This window comes from Nannobrachium achirus, assembly GCF_963921795.1.
Source record: "Nannobrachium achirus genome assembly, chromosome: 5".
In the NCBI taxonomy this organism is placed as follows: Eukaryota; Metazoa; Chordata; class Actinopteri; order Myctophiformes; family Myctophidae; genus Nannobrachium; species Nannobrachium achirus.
Window position 1 is genome coordinate 67,407,900 of NC_137814.1, and position 14,973 is coordinate 67,422,872.

Genomic DNA, 14,973 nt, shown 5'->3' on the forward strand with positions numbered 1-14,973 from the left:
CTACGTAGGCCATAGCGTTTTTTTTTTGTGTTCTAATAAAGTGTCCCATGAGCTTAATTTTGCCTTTTTAAAGTGGCATATCTGTCATCTTGATACACTACCTACAATATACTTTAATATACTTCATCTGTGAGTCAAAAGTGCTAGCATTGGAAATCTTAAGTTTAGGTGGTCGCATGGTACACACGTCATGGACGCATCCCTTGAGGTTTTCAATACCCAGATAAGCTTGTCTCTCATGTATAATTAGGCTGTTTATTTTTGGAAAATTATCGCATCTTGCTTCTTCCAAACGGAGTCTTGCAGGTTATTTTTGGATCAATACTAACCTGGAGAGTCCATTCTGTAGTTGAAAAAGTCGTGATCTTCAAAGTCGGCGCTCATAAACGCACAGCAGTAAAGACAGTGATGTCACTGAAAAGCGACAGGTTCTGTGTCTGCCAATGTTGCGTGATTATGGATCCCACTGGGAAAGATGGATAACCACGCCTTGGACTAATTTTTGAAGCTTGTGATTGGCTGAACCGGACGTAGGGAGCGCTCCGTTGTAGTCACTTGGACCGCGCGAGGTGCACCAAACGTTGCGTTTATCGTGCGCTTGCCCAGGCCTTACGGCCTGGGCATAAATATAACGATTGCATTCACCACAGCCCTGGCCCGCTCTTCGCGGGCACTTGCGCCTGCGGCGCTCGGGCGCGAAGAGCAGGACCAAGGTCCGCTGGCCTTCGCGCCGCTTGCAATGTCGTGGACAATAACTGAAAACGAGCGCTCTATGCCGTTTCCATCCATCTTTCCCAGTGGGATCCATAATCTCGCGCCAATGTTCCCTCTAAGCTGCGCGCATGCGCGTCTGCGCACTACTCAGGACGCTGTCGCGCACGACATATCTTTGTAGCGCACAGCAGATTTAACGCTGATAGATTTGGGAAACGTTGTTGATTATTTTGTGGTACTCAGTCTCTGTCTGCCTGCATATGCTTAACATAGACAGCGCTAGGTCTCTCTCTCTCTCTCTCTCTCTCTCTCTCTCTCTCTCTCTGTCTTTCGGTGCCTCCCCCCTCTCGCCAAATTATCTCCCTCTCGCTCTCGCTGTCTCCGTCTCTCGACTCGATTGTCGCTCGCCTCCTCCGCCCCCCCCCCCTCTCTCTCTCTATCTCTCTCACACACACACACGCACGCACGCACGTGTGGTAAACAGAGACTTATTAGGACTACTTTATTGTTTTATCGCCGTCATAAAACTTTCTCACATCTTCTATGTGTGCATTAACGTTAGCAACATCGTGGCTGTAGGGCAGGCTACCAAAACAAAACAAACGCATGTGCTTTGCATTACGTATCAGAAGCTCAAAGGACCATGGTTGGTAATGTGCAGTTTCATAAAGACGTCCCCCGCCTGTGCACAGCAGAGATTAGACCTTCAGTACACACTACTCCTCCAGCTTCCAGGTATGAACTATATAAACTGCAATGTTTCTCTGGAGCTGACGATCGAGCTTGGCGTCTCACCTTCACGACGAGTTAACAAAAATAACTCCAGTCCCGGCCGTAATGCATTGGTCTCAAAGTGGGTCCGGGGACCCCCAGGGATCTTGAGGTAGTTCCAGGGGTCCCCAGCAAAAGTTAGGAACCAAATGGACCCTTATGTAACTCAGAGTGTACACATGGAACCACACACTCAGAGTTAAATTAATTAACTTGATTTTATAACAAAATAAATGGGGTCTCATTGATAGAATTAAATGGAGGTCCATAGCCTAATGCATGTCAAATAGGGGGTCTTTGACATTAAAAAGGGAATCACTGCTAAAGCCATACAAATATTATCTTATGGGGGTCCCTGGGATAGCTTTTGCTATAATGCTATAATGCTTTGGACTGTATTTTATTCATAATAATGACACTTCTTAGCGATGGCTAACCTTCTTTAGACGTGTCAATGTCAATATGTCAATGTATTGTTATTTTGTAGACTCATATTTAGGCCCATTGTTTGTATTGTATTTACACAACATGTTGTCAACATGTGTATAGGCCTACTATATAAGATAGATAGATACCTTTATTATCCCAAGGGGGAAAATCAGTCTGTAGGCCTAATGAATAATAATGGATATAAAACCCTTTTTTCCCCGTCTTTTTAAATTTAACAGTCCTAATAGTAGCCTACAGTTTCTTAACAGTAGTCGAACCGCTATTACTTATTCTGTAATTAAATTTGAATAAGCCATAACTTGACATGACTTGACGCACTGACGTAGTAGGCTATACCTACTATATATCGTGCACTCGACATATGTTGCTCTTCAGTGCTCAAGTTGTGCTCAGAAGGTTGGAGTGTTTGCTCAGACCAAAGAAACATTAGAGGGAACATTGGTGTCTGCCTTTTCCCCTCTTCTCTGTTAACATTATGGGTAACCCATTCAAGTGGCAAATTAAACGTGACACACATCATGTATTTAGCAAACAAGAAGATATGTTGTCAGGGTCAGGCCATACATCTGGAAACATATTTTTATTTAAATCAATATAGTCTTCAGTTCGTGTAGGATTATTTTAATATAGGCTAACCACAGCTGAATTGCAATGACTTTCTATGGGCTGGCTTGCAGTGCACCGTTCTCCCTTACCCGAAGTGGGGCCGCTGTCTCAATTGTGGGCGTGAATTTGTAGGCGCCCGTGTGTCTCTATTCCGCTGCACACATGCCACCGCGGGTTTGGCAGAACTCCCTTATCAAGATTTCACTCAAGTCAAATGTATCTATATCATCCACACAAGTAGGCTATGTTTATAATAAGTAGCCTACCTTGTGTCAGTTAAGTTATATATCACCAGCCAGTCAAAGGATACGATTTGAAATGCAAGTGAGACTGATTTGGCTGAATGAAAAACACAAGCCAGTCGCCTCCCTCTCGGTTGTTGTGATTAATCAATAACCAACAAAATTAAATTTTGCGAAGAAGAATCATCACAAGCCTATGATCACAAGCCCCTGCTAAAGCATACCCTGCTATAACATACGCGCATCGGTGCGCCTACTCGCATCGATGCGGTCGCAGCAGCTGCAGACCTATGAAGGACTTGCCGTCCGTGTGATCTCGGTTGATCGGGTCGGGGACGTGACGCGGAACGCACTAGCGCATGCAGCGCGAATACAATACAGCATAGAGTTTCTTTTATCGCTCAAGGACCAGCCCTCCGTGCCCCCAAAAGACATTATTTTTCCCAAATGCAGGACTAGTAGTCGGGGGAGAAGTAGTGGACTTCACAAGGGAGAAAAGAGGGCGAAATGGAGACGTAACTCCTTGATTAAAAGGCCATTAATTCCAGCTGTTCTTCTGGGAAACATTAGGTCCATTCAAAATGACCGCAGAGCAGACAAATTGGCTACCCTGATTTTGTCACAGAGTGAGTACTCGAGTGCTAGTCTTATTTGTTTAACTGAATCTTGGTTAAATAGTTATTGCCCAGACGGGCCAATCTCTGCCGTTGGTTTTACGCTGATCAGATCAGATCGGGTGATTGAAAAAGCCAACGGGAAACTTAAAGGGGGGGGGGAGGCATTGCTGTTTATATCAACAAGGATTGGTGCACGGAAGGGAACGCTACAGTGAAAAAACAGATCAGTAACTTTGATTGATTGAAGAATTTATTAGCAGTTTGCAATAGAAAAAAGTACAGTTTCATGACAGTACAGATCACTGGTACAAGGTCAACTAAAAGGAGATCCTAGAAAGCCGAGGCTTATTTCCACAGGAACCACACTTTAAGTATCTCATATAACATTGAAAGACAGAAGGATAGAACATAGTACTTTATCTAGGATAATATCAGTTTCAAAAGCATAACATCAAATACAAAGGCAGAGAAAAAATAAAAAGGGGGGGGGGGGGGGGAACATGGGGGCTTAGTCTATTTACAAGTCACGGGTAGCACTAGCAGCTGTCTGAAGGTGATTTTTCATACCAATTTTGAAGGAGGCTAGGGATTTGCTCTCCTTTAAGGCTTGTGGAAGGGCGTTACACATGTTGATGGTATAGCAGGAGAACGAGTTAGAGCCTTGTTTACTGTTAAATCTACATTGATGATGATTAGTGGAGCTACCTCTGGTGTTGTGATCGTGAACATCCTTGACCTTTAAGAAGTAGTTTGCCAGGTACATGGGTATCTTGGAGGTGTAGTGAATCTTGTACACCAGGCCCATTGCAAGATGCTGTACTCTGTCAGCTACTTCGAGCCACCCCACGCTTTCGTGGTGATGATCGGTAAGGTGGGTCTGAGGTTGAAGACCAAGCACAACCCTAATTAGTTTGTTCTGGGCTGTTTGGAGCTTTAACTTTAAAGCAGCTGGGGCGTCGCGATACCAGACAAGGACTCCGTAATCAATGAGGGGCCCAATAAGAGCACCTCCTAGTGTCTTTCAAGATTTAATATTGATCAGCGGGGCAACCCTTTGCAAGAAACAAATTTGTTGGTTGACTTTTTTGATTACCTTGGTAGACATTTTTTCACTGGATAGGTTAGCCTCCAGGATGCAACCTAGGTAGCAGATGTGTTTTTTTCTTTCTATCAGTGTCACCTACTTTAATTGTGAAGTTCTCAACTAGGCTAAGGTTCTGACTAGATCCAAAGAGGATACATTCAGTTTTACCTAGGTGAATTGAGAGTCTGTTGTCATTGAACCAGGTGCAGATCATGTTTAGTTCACAGTCAAGGGCCTTTTCAACCTGCAATATGTCTCTGCCTGAGACTAGGAGAGCCGAGTCATCCGCGAACAGAAACAGATTGCAGTCACAAGCAGATGACATGTCGTTTACGTATATTAAGAACAACAGTGGTCCTAGTATACTCCCTTGAGGTACTCCACAGTTTACTGGGAGGGGGGGGGGGGGGGGGGACAGGGTTCCGTTGACTTCCACCATCTGTTCCCTCCCCACCAAGTAAGAGTGCATCCATCTCACTGCTGTGCTGTCAAGACCAATAGCTTTGAGTTTTTCAATTAGAATAGAATGATCGATGGTGTCAAATGCCTTCTGGAGTTCCAGCATGACCATGCCGCAATATTTGCCATCGTGAATTTCACGTTTGATGTAATCATTCAAATAGATGAGGCATGTATCTGTGGAATAGGACTCTCTGAAGCCAGACTGGAACTCATAGATCAGTTTATTCTCTTCAAGATATTTAGCCACCTGTTCATAGACAATTTTTTCCATTACCTTAGAGATGGAACTAAGGATTGAGATTGGCCTGTAGTTACCAGGGTCAAGTTTACTGCCTTTTTTGTGCAGTGGGGTTACCTCAGCTAATTTGAAGTCCTGGGGGACATAACACTGCTTGATAGATAGATTAATAATGTGGGTGATGATTGGGGCAATGGTGGCAGCTGAGTCTATGACAAATTTGGGGGCGATTTTGTCATGGCCAGCGGCCTTGTATTTAGGTAGGGAGCGCAGTTTTTTAAACACTTCATCAGTTGTCACCGTGGCAAGTTTAAAGTTGTCTTTGCGTACCCCAAGGTTCCTGTAGAATTTCAAGATGTGCCTAACACCAAACAGCCCAGATGGAGCGGGCAGTTTGATTTTTGGCCATGGAGGTGAAGTAGATGTTGAGGTTTTTGGCTACATCAAGACTCTCAGTGTTTGGATGGATATGTTGCTGGCTATGGATCTAAGTTTAGCGCCACAGCCTAGCTGGGTTTTAAATAGCTTCCATAGGTCTCGTGGTTTGCGGATGTTTTCCTCGACTTTCTCAACCACATAGTTTTTTTTTGGCAGAATGGATTAAGGAGGTTGTCCGGTTTCTTAGTTTATTAAACTCTAAACTGACTATTTGGAGTTTGTCTTCAAGGTGTTTATTGGGGCCTTTTTTGAGTTTGTGATTACATTTGCGTTTCTCAGAGTATTTTTTGTCTCTGAGTTTTATTGATTCATAAATATACGAATTCCACCATGGCTGTGAGCGGGCTTTAACCCTGACCCTACGCAAAGGAGCCACTTCGTCTAGGGTAGTGTTGAAAACGGATTTAAAGCCCAGCCAGGCTTCATCGACCTGAGTGCTAGCTAGTACTGGGGACCAGTCTGATTTCTCCAGTTTGAGATTAAAGGCTTCGCTAGAGTAGGTTTTGAGGTTTCTAGCTTCAACTGTTTTGTGGCCGTCAGCTTTGGACTTATGTATTTTACGGGTGCAGTAAATTATATCTTGGTCGCTTAGGCCACCACATTCAATAGTCCCACTCGCGGTGACTTTAGCTTTGTCTGTGGTTACAATGAGATCTATGGTAGTTTGAGAGTTATCTGTAACCCTAGTTGGCTTGGTGATGAGCTGAGTGAAACCCTGTTGATTACATAGCTTTTTGAACTTTTTGAAGAGAGGAGCTTCTTTACGAAGCAAGTCTATGTTCCAATCCCCAATAATGTATTTTTCAACATTGTCCACCGGTGCTAGGCTCTCCTCCAGTAACTCACAGAAATCATTTTGGTCGGGCGGTCTATAGATGGCACCGATTAGTATGTTTTTAGCTTTCTTAAGAATCACTTCCACCCATACAGTTTCTAGAGAGCTGTGTTGTAGGTCAGGGCAGGGGATAAACTTGTATTAAGCGGTGTATTGAACTCCGATATTGAACTCCTGGCGCTTGTACTGAGGCCTTTCTACCTCCCACGGGAATTCACATCTGTTGTCCTACTGACTGTGTACTGTCCGCCAAGCGGCAGTACAGCGTCGGCAAGAGACATTATTGTTTCCACTGTGGCTAACTTCCAGACACATTATCCTAGTGCTATCATTCTGGTGAACTGTGATTTTAACCAGGTGAAAGTCTCTAGTGTTCTGCCTGATTTCTCCCAATATGTCACGTGCAAAACTAGAGGTGAAAACACACTTGATCTACTGTATGCTAATGTCAGGAATGCATACAGCTGTGTCCCCCTCCCCCCTGTTGATGGCTCTGATCATTCCATGGTGAAACTGGTCCCATCCTATCTACCAGTGGTGAGACGGGTTCCAGCTAGAACTAGGGATGTGCAGTGCTGGTCTGAGGAGGTGGAGGAGAAACTCAGATTTGAATTTGAGATGACAGATTGGGACTCATTTTTCAGTGAGCATGGAGAGGATGTTGATAGCCTTTGTCAGGTCATCACTGACTACATATTTTTTGTGAGAATGCATGTGTTCCTAATAAGAAGGTCCGCTGTTTCTCTAACAACAAACCGTGGATGACAAAGGAAATCATTGACCTCCTTAACTCATACCTTGCCAAGGCCCGAGTTTCCCGAGTTATTACAGTAGTCTCAGGCTGCCATGGCCAGAGTTTCCCGAGTTTTCCCGTAAAAAAGAAAAAAGAAAAAAAATGTATTAGGCGTGATCGTCAGTCACAGGGGAGCTGGCGAACGAAGATCTGGGCTGCACAGTCAGAATCATGTTTTTTGACTTCTCCAGCGCCTTCAACACTATCCAGCCTCTTCTGCTTGCGGCGAAGCTCGCACTGATGGGGGTGGAAAGGGGCATGGATTACGGACTACCTCTCGGGCAGACCGCAGTACGTGAGGCTACAGAACTGTAGATCTGATGTGCTGGTGTGCAATACGGGTGCCCCGCAGGGTACTGTACTCTCTCCTTTCCTGTTCACTCTCTACACTTCTGATTTCCGCTTCAACTCCAAGACCTGTCATCTACAGAAGTTCTCAGATGATACCGTGGTGGTCAGCCGGATCTCTGGTGAAAACACGACTGAGCATGATGGTGTGGTGAAGGACTTTGTGCAGTGGAGCGAGGCCAACCATCTCCGGCTTAATGCTAGCAAGACCAAGGAGATGGTTGTGGACTTTCGTACGACTAATCGTGTTCCCCCGGTGCCTAGCACCATAAACGGAGAGGTGGTGGAGTTTGTGGACAACTACAAATTCCTTGGAATGCACCTGAACAGCTCTTTGGACTGGTCTAACAACGCTGAGGCGATCCTCAGCAAGGGGAAGAGCAGGCTGTTCCTCCTGAGAAGACTGAGATCGTTTGGCGTGTGCAACAAGATGCTTCAGATGTTCTACCAGTCAGTTATGGATAGTGTTCTCTTTTTTTGGAATATCTTGCTGGGGGGGGGGGGGGGGGGGGGGGCAACAACAGAGCGGGCAGGGGGTGGAGGAAATAGCCAGGGTGCGTACAGCTAGGAAGCTGGTCGCCATCTTGGAGAATTCCTCCCATCCCCTCTACCCTGAGATCTTTGGTTAGGTTGCCTAGGCCTAATAGGATTACCTAGGACAACTGTTACCTTGCACTACTGGCACAAACGTTGTACTGACTCTGACCTCTAACATACTTCTCCCTGAGAGGGTTGCTGTGGCGTCTTGCTGTGGCTCCCATTATTGCTTAAAAAAGGGAACAAAATAATATATATACTGTATAATTATATTCTTGACTTATTTGCACTGACTTTGGTCACTTATTTTCTGGCCCTGCACTATTGGGTTGTGTTGGTTGTACTGTGTACTATTGCGGTGTTGATATGGCGGTGTGATACTTGTGTTGCATGACTGCATTGACTAGCAATGACTGTTAAGTGCACTTTTTTTTGTTTGGCACTGTTTGTTAAGTTATGCTTTGAGTATAGCTTTTTTGTGTGTGTGACGTGTCACTTATGAGCGTTGAATGTTTCGTGCTCACTTTATGTATAGATTCTTCTTCTTTTTTTTTGCAATAGCTTTCGAAACATTATGTTTTATTTATCTTTTTTTGTGTTGCTCTTTGGACTGTACAATACAGTACTCTTTTTTTCTTTTTCTTACTTCTCTGTAACTTTTAACCTTAACTGCTGTTCTGCCTCTGGGCAACTGAATTTCCCCCGTGGGATAATAAAGGTGTCTATCTAACATCAATTATAACATAAATGGGACCATATTTTCACAAAATGCATATCATGGTGATTGAAACTAGGCTTTAAACTAGAGATAGGAACCATAAAGTATTTATGACAATGTTTATTAAGGTAAGAAAATCAAATCGGGGGAAATGAATGGAACATGTTGCTTCTGGTACCAGAACAGCGCAACCAGCGGCCAATCATAGGAACTTTCAGTTCCGTGTTTATTTAATTTTAAATCGGGACAACTACACCCCTGGGAGCAACACACACACACACACACACACACACACACACACACACACACACACACACACACACACACACACACACACACACACACACACACACAGTATAAATTAGTGTCATTGTTGAAGTCATTGTTTGTTACCTGAACAGATCAGCTCCAGACTGGAGGAGGAAGTCCTAGACTCCATTAATCCTCGACACTCCCTCAGTGAAGATTCAGATCCAACACATTCAGATCGAATCCACCATGTAGGTTGATCTGTAGAACCAAGTCTCCTCTCTGTAGAAACAAGAGAGCCACAGCCCAGCTGTCTACACACTACAGATGAATGCTTCTGGTTCCAGACATAATAAGGAACCACTGTTCTCCATTCTCTCTGGTGTTTCACCTCCAGTCTACCAGTACAGTTGCTGGCTCCTCCCACCAACCTGACATCATCAGGCTCTGTACACAGACAATAGAATAAGCATTAAGAACTCTCCGGTCTCTATTCTAGGGTTAACTGTCTGCCAACATAGACGATCTCTAAGCTCACAACTCCTCACATTACAGCTTGTAGATCTGGTGCGCTGAAAGTACTGGCACTGGGCCTGGTATACAGCCTTGGGAATACAGTGGACTATAGGTTTGAAGTGGTTCAAAAAGTCATATTACTTTGACTGTAAACTAATAATCAATAAAGTGTAGTTTGTCTTTTACCTGAGCAGGTGAGTCCAACAGTCTTGTCAGGTGAGCAGGTGTTTCTAGTTGAGTCTGAGGTTCTACAGTCCAGGAGAACAGACTCACTGCCTTCACACTGGAACTCTTTGGTCCACATGGGTGCCTTCCCTTCTCCATAGAGCGCCCCCTGGAGGACTGAAGGAGCCCCACAGCCAAGCTCCCTACAGACCACCTCTGCATCCTGCTGGTCAAAGTCACCTTCACACACTGAGAGCCACGACTGATCAGACTTCACCTCCACTCTGCCTGAACACCAACCAGGACCATTCACCAACCTCACTGCCTCTGGAGAGAGAGAGACAGACAGACAGACAGACAGACAGACAGACAGACAGACAGACAGACAGAGACAGACAGACAGACAGACAGACAGACAGACAGACAGACAGACAGACAGACAGACAGACAGACAGAGAAAGTGACAATTTAATGACTTTTAGACCTTTTTAATACTTTATTTGATAAAATATAATTAATGCATAATTAATGCAGTAATACATAGGCCTACACTACTGTCAACTAATAACGAGACAAACATTGTGAAAATACGCAAATACAACAGAGGAGAAGTTGTGATGTGTGGGTGACGAGAAGAGCAGGATTACTGTGATGTTGGCGTGCCGCCAGCCGCTGTTTAGCACCCTGCTTGGTGTAGTTCTCTTTTCAGTTGTGTTAGCACCCTGCTTGGTGTAGTTCTCTTTTCAGTTGTGTTAGCACCCTGCTTGGTGTAGTTCTCTTTTCAGTTGTGTTAGCACCCTGCTTGGTGTAGTTCTCTTTTCAGTTGTGTTAGCACCCTGCTTGGTGTAGTTCTCTCTGTTCAGGTGTGTTTAGCACCCTGCTGCGTTCAGCCTCTCTGATGCTACTGTGGGAACGTTGTGGTGTCCCGTGTAGCGACCAAACACCCCTGCATGGGGTAGTTTTGTACCATCGGTGAGGAACAGTATTTTAACCAAACAAGAACATTCCTACAAATGTTTAAGTGTGCCTGCAGCTCGCTAAGTGTGTGCATTAGCATTTTTAATATTAGCATTTGTAGCATTAGCATTTTAGCATTAGCATTAAATCATTTTAACATTAGCATTAGCATTTTAGCGTTAACATTAGCATTTTTAATATTAGCATTTGGAAGTAGTGGTTAGGTCTGTGGGACCACCCACCGAGTTTGACACCAAGTTTCAAGACGGTACCATGCTGTGAACTGGAGTTATGGCCGTTTAAAGCCCAGCCAATAGGAATACAGAGGGGGCGGGGCTTAATCAATTACAGCTCGTCCCTATTGGCTGGAAAAAGTCCAACGTTGTGCGAGTGTTTTTTAAGTTGAAATCACGTTGCTAGGCAAAATTATGCCAGAGTAATGTGGCGCCATTTACTTTGTATTTTTTTTGTGAGTCCCCCATTCAAGTCAATGGTGTTTTTGGGCGTTGTTTTTTGCGAATTACGTCGCCATGGTAACACGGATCGGAAAAGAAAAGTAATAGCACCCGAGCCGCATGTTTTGATGTATATATTGAGGGGGTGGGGGCAGTTATTATGTGCCGAGATTTTGGCAGAACATTACTTATGTATTTAAGTATGGCGGATTACAATAAGTGTTTTGCCATTGCATGGCAGGCACACTTGCACACTAGAGGGTAGCACGGGTCTGCCTGGAACCGATTACCCGAGAGCCGAACTGAGAACTGATCCGGTTCGGGGCTAAAATACTGCCGTGTCCCTCGGGCGGGGTTGGATAGGGTCCAATGGTCGCGGGTCTCGTTCAGGGCATTCTGACATTCATTTACCTGCAAGGATCTGAGAGATAGATAGATAGATAGATACCTTTATTATCCCAAGGGGGAAAATTTGTTGAGAGCATCCGAGCTTAAAAAATATATATGTTTATAATAGACACAACTGTAATTTCTGTATTTTTAAATAGACGTTACACGTTGTAATTACATTCTAAAATCCATAGTGCTCTACTAACTCGAGGACACAGCGCAGTGAGCAGCATGCACGCACACCTTCATAATGACCCAACCGCAAGCCTCCGCTGTAGCTGTGGAGAGGCAGGGAGGTGCGCTCAACACTCTTGAGACAAAAAGACGAAAGTAATGGTGACAATAAGCATCAACACAGTACAGGTCTAAAGTCCCGGCCAGATCTGGTGCATTTTCCCTGGCTCCATTTCAGACCTGATCCAATCACTGTCGGTGCCGGTGTTATCATTTTCTCACTCCCCTCGGAACTCCCCTGTTCAAGGCTGGTGAATGCTAACCTGACCACACTGGTGAATGCTAACCTGGTGAATGCTTATGCCCCCGTTCACTTGAATGGGGGGAAGTTAGATTCTGAAGCCTGTATCATAGTCGGGTCCGTGGTGGAAGGCTTTACACCGTGGTGTAGTCTTTTCGAGTCTTTTTGAGTCATGAAACTACAACGTTACATCATTCCTCACGGTGGAGAGCTTTACACCGTGAGTCCCAACACATCTCTCTGTTTTTACTATCAGACAGGCAGGCTCTACACCCCGTTCACTGATTGGTCGACCTGAACCGGTCTAGACGGGGTAAAGGACTTCACCGTGGGCCGTGACTATGATGGCCTGCACTTATTTTCTGACTTGAGGTGGAAAGCTTTCCACCTCAAATTTGCGGTGGATAGGTCTCCACCGTAGACTCTGATACAGGCTTTACAGGTCTAATTTTTTGGACCCCTGCTACCCTCTAATTGCTTATTCACTGATATCCTGATTGTTACTGCTATCAGACATACCATGAGACTACAGTTTATTTAACTGCTATCAGAAATACCATGAGACTACAGTTTATTTTCTGTTGTGTTACTGTACCTTTACATTAAGTTTGGTACCATATTGTCATATGCATTTAAAGATATGAAAACATTAAAATGTTAAACAATAAGTTAAAAACCACAGAATGTATTTCTATAATCATTTTAAATTAAAATAAAGACAATTCAGCACAATACAGTATTTTTTTTTTTTTGGTCCCCAGTTCAAATATGATTTTAAGATTATTATTATTTATTTTTTTTTTTTGGGGGGGGGGGGTCCCCTGTTCAAATATGATTATAAGATTATTTGGGGGGGTCCCCAGTTCAAATATGATTATAAGATTATTTTGGGGGGTCCCCTGTTCAACTATGATTATTTTGGGGGGTCCCCATGCAGTTCAAATATGATTGTCTAACGGGCCCTGAAAAGTTTGAGAAGCACTTGTCTACAGAACACGGGCCAATGTCCTTTATTTCTAAATGTATAAACAAGATCACTGACAGACAGTATAGATTAGTGTCATTGTTGAAGTCATTGTTTGTTACCTGAACAGATCAGCTCCAGACTGGAGGAGGAGGTCCTCGACGAATCCATTCCTCCTCCACACTCCCTCAGTGAAGATTCAGATCCAACACATCTAGATGTAAAATACCATGTAGGTTGATCTGTAGAACCACGTCTCTCTTCTGTAGAAACAACAGAGCCACAGCCCAGCTGTCTACACACTACAGGTGATGACTTCTGGTTCCAGAACAAATGAAACACTTTTCTCCATTCTCTCTGGTGTTTCACCTCCAGTCTACCAGTACAGTTGCTGGTTCCTCCCACCAACCTGACATCATAAGACGCTGTACACAGACAATAGAATAAACATTAAGAACTCTCCTGTCTCTATTCTAGGGTTAACCAGCATTGGGAAAGTTCACTTTCTATATGAACTAGTTCAAAGTTCAGTTCAAAATGAACTATTTGATGCAATGTGAAATGCCACTGAATCTGTTATCCTTTCCCACTGTCATTGTCATAATGCTGATAAGCTTTTATTGTGAATGCAAACGATTCGAAATATACAATATCCTGCAAGTTTCCATGCATGTGCAGAAAATAGCAGATCTACAAGCAAACGTGTCACGGAAGCGATGCGTTGTAAGCTTGTAGATCTGCTATTTTCGTCATGCAGCACGTTGTACGACAAATTAATTGTAAGTCAGCCTTTACTTGGAACTGGAAGATGTGTGTTATTGTTGGACGAGGAGGAGAAGGAAGCGATGCACTGTGCGCTAGTGTTAATTTCGTTTTGTTTGGGTTAGGGTCTTAAAGTAGGGTTAGGGTTCGTTTCGTTAAAGTATGACGAAATATGTTCGTCAACGACCATTTTCCAATGGACGAAAACTAGACTAGACGAGACGAACACCCACGTGAATAAACGATGACTGGGACCAAATCATTATGCAAAAGTCAGTCTTCATTTTAGTTCACGAACGACACACACACACACACACACACACACACACACACACACACACACACACACACACACACACTGTGTGTGACACAACGCATGCACACAGAGAGTGAATGAATGGTGCGCTGCTCTCACAGACAGCAGTTAAAGTTTTAAAACTACCATCCGACGCAATCTATGTGTCGCAGAGACATGGAAGTGTGCTCTAACTCCAGCTGTCCCCAGACCGTTCTAGCCTCTGTTCTCATGCTGCATTCACTATGAAAAGCCAAGCTAATGGTTTGCTTGGTAATTCAATGTATTCTCTATGCAAACCAGCTTTTAACATTTGCAAGCTTTTTTCCCAGCTTGGAAATTTTAAAAGCTGGTTTGCATAGAGAATACATTGAATTACCAAGCAAACCATTAGCTTGGTTTTTCGTATGAGGCATCCCAGTGAGCACTAGACCCCATCTAGCCGTCTGGTATCTGGTTAGACCTCATTTCAACCAGTTGAAATTAGGTCGAAACAGACCAAATCTAGCCCATCGCAATTAATGCATTATTCTACACTAGTCGATGAAATAAACACATTTAATATAGACACCTGACTTTCAAATATTGGACTAAAATAATTTTAAGAGCCAATGATCAATATATGGTCTAGTTAGTTTTAGCCGCGATTTATACGTTTATAGTTCGTCTTGGTTCATACCATTTTTAAACCATTAAACAATATAGTTTGAAATGATTAGATCTCCTGGTTCTACCTTAATAGTTGTAGTTTGCATCCACTGAGCAGTTTTCTGGCCATTGCACATCTTTTAGACGTCTAAAAGACGTGCTGGGCAATACGTCCTTTGAAAAATTCTAAAAGTGTAATAAATAATGGCGTAATGCCGTGGTGCTGCTCATGACAGCATACTAT

At 43.8% G+C, this 14,973-nt stretch overlaps 1 protein-coding gene across 1 annotated transcript in view; it reads right to left on the minus strand.

Moving 5' to 3' along the window:
- Nucleotides 1-14,973, minus strand: part of LOC308285272 (uncharacterized protein) — a gene marked incomplete at its 5' end in the record, with an annotated part of 59,138 nt that overhangs the window by 21,333 nt on the left and 22,832 nt on the right. Inside the window, 3 exons of the mRNA XM_080725988.1 lie at nt 9,247-9,549; nt 9,805-10,110; nt 13,147-13,449. Coding sequence (XP_080582114.1) covers nt 9,247-9,549; nt 9,805-10,110; nt 13,147-13,449 — 912 coding nt within the window. The remainder of the gene's footprint in view (nt 1-9,246; nt 9,550-9,804; nt 10,111-13,146; nt 13,450-14,973) is intronic.